The 2274-nt window shown below is 28.9% G+C and overlaps 1 protein-coding gene across 1 annotated transcript; it reads right to left on the bottom strand.

Annotated features, from left to right (window-relative positions):
• Positions 1-1155: 1155 nt before the first annotated feature.
• On the bottom strand, positions 1156-1720 carry LOC105462135 (jerky protein homolog-like; the record flags this gene model as incomplete). The annotated part of the gene is made up of 1 exon (XM_011708669.1): positions 1156-1720. A coding segment is annotated over exon 1 (565 nt), but the record flags the coding sequence as incomplete, so codon positions are not given.
• Between the last annotated feature and the right edge of the window lie 554 nt (positions 1721-2274).

The raw sequence follows: 2274 nt of genomic DNA, 5'->3' as shown, positions 1-2274 counted from the left end.
TCACGTCTTAACTTCCCATATAATAACCCCCTCTCTTATAATGACTCCCCATTACATATATTAACGCATGCGCATGACGTGTGAAAACAGTCAATTCTAACCATAAGTTATATTGATTGTTATGACTTGAAAATTAACTAATTACACATTTTAATGTACATGAATTCTGTTATATGATAAAAAAGAAAAAATTAATACATATGTATAAATACATATTTAAATTACAGAAATATTTATTTTAAAAAAGAATGTGCCTCATAATACGTACATAAGTATATAATTATTCAGCATAAATAAGTCTGTCGTTTGATAAAATCAACTTAAAAATGTAATAACATTCATATTATTATTTAAAGATTCGTATTACATAAATGAAAAATAAAAATACATATTTTAGCAATATAAAAGAAATGTTTCAATGTTTGATAAAATATTATCGTTTCAACTTGAACATGTGCTCTGCAGTATAAAAGAAAATAACATTCATATATTATTTAAAGATTCGTATTAAATGAAAAATAAAAATAAATATTTTAGCAATATAAAAGAAAATATTCAATGTTTTATAAAATATTATCATTTTAACTTGAATATGTGCTCTGCAGTATATCATTTAAAATAATATTCCAAAATTTATAAATAGAATCCCAATCAAGATTAAAGCTTTGAGGTTGATTCTTATAATAGGATATGAATGTATTAAATGCATTGAATGCATCGTCTGCAGTAACAACATCACTATTATTAGTGTTGTCATCTTCATCGTTATCATGTGTATTATTTTCCTTTTCATTTTCTTTGTCATCTGAAAATACTAGTTCTTCATCATTTTGTATATGCCATTCTTGATCGTTGTCATCACTATGCAACCATTCATTAATTAATTCTTTAGTCATATTGTGAAGCTCAGATCTAATATTTAATGTATGTATTAGAGAGGTTCTGTCACATTCAGACTCTAAATTTCCATTTTTTGGAATGGAAAAATATTCTTCCAAGCATTTCTTATATTATTGCTTGTCAATTCATTCCATGCATTACTTATTAAGTAGAAACATTGTAACAAATCGAATGATTTTAATTGCTTTTCAACTTCTTCAAAAGTATCTTTTGCTAGTATTACTCTTAAAAGGTTAGTTTTATAAATATGCTTACACTTTGCTATAATTCCTTGATCCATCGGTTGTATAAGCAAAGTTACATTAGGAGGCAGATACTTCACTTGGCATCGCTCACTTATTGCATTCAAGTGCTCAGCTGATGGATGGCTTGGAGCATTATCCAAAAGGAGAATACATTGTTTTGAATTGGGTCCATGAACTTTCTCTATTTCCGGAAGAAAGACTTCTTGATACCATCTTAACATTAAATTTTGGTCCATCCACGCTTTGTTTTGTGACATATAAATAACTGGTAGAGAATGTACATTCTTAAAACAACGTGGCTTTTTATATTTTCCCACAAATAAAAGTGGAAGCTTGTGAGTTCCTGAAGCATTAGTACACACCATCAATGTAACTCTATCTTTACGTGCTTTTCTTCCTGGAGCTCTACGTTCTTCATTAGAGACCATTGTGATGTTTGGTAATATTTTCCAATTGAGACCAGTTTCATCTGCATTATATACTGTATCTAATGATATTTGGTTTTCCGTGATATACTGCAAAAAGTCTTGACAAAATTTATCGCTTGCATCTTTATCTGCAGAGTTTTTCCTCATGGATACTTAAACATCTAATATTATGTCGGTTCTTGAATTTGTCTAAAAAACCATTACTGGTTTTAAAATTCGAAGGACCGTTTAATAGAATATTAAATGCCAGTGCTTTTTCTTTTAACATTGGCCCAGTTACAGGATCACCAATACTTCGTTTTTGAAGAAACCAATTATATAAACTTTGTTCCAACTTGTTGCCTTCGATATGCCTGTGCATCTCTTTTTAGACATATTTCCATGAGTCATCTGAAGAATATTAAGATTTCTTTTTAACTTTTCTTCGGATTTCTTTATGCGTAGGACTGTCACATTATTGGCGTTATATTCTTTTACTAGTCGAGTGACATTTTCACCACCATTTACTTGTTTTAAAATTGTCAAACGATCATCAATACTAAGTCGTTTTTTATTTTTATGATTCTACAATAAATTGTCATATTTATTGTAGAATCATAAAAATAAAAAACGACTTAGTATTGATGATCGTTTGACAATTTTAAAACGAGTAAATGGTGGTGAAAATGTCACTCGACTAGAGATCGGAAGAGCACACGTCT

Source organism: Wasmannia auropunctata, unplaced genomic scaffold (assembly GCF_000956235.1).
Source record: "Wasmannia auropunctata unplaced genomic scaffold, wasmannia.A_1.0 LD269962.1, whole genome shotgun sequence".
NCBI lineage: Eukaryota > Metazoa > Arthropoda > Insecta > Hymenoptera > Formicidae > Wasmannia > Wasmannia auropunctata.
This window is presented reverse-complemented; position numbering and strand designations above follow the sequence as displayed.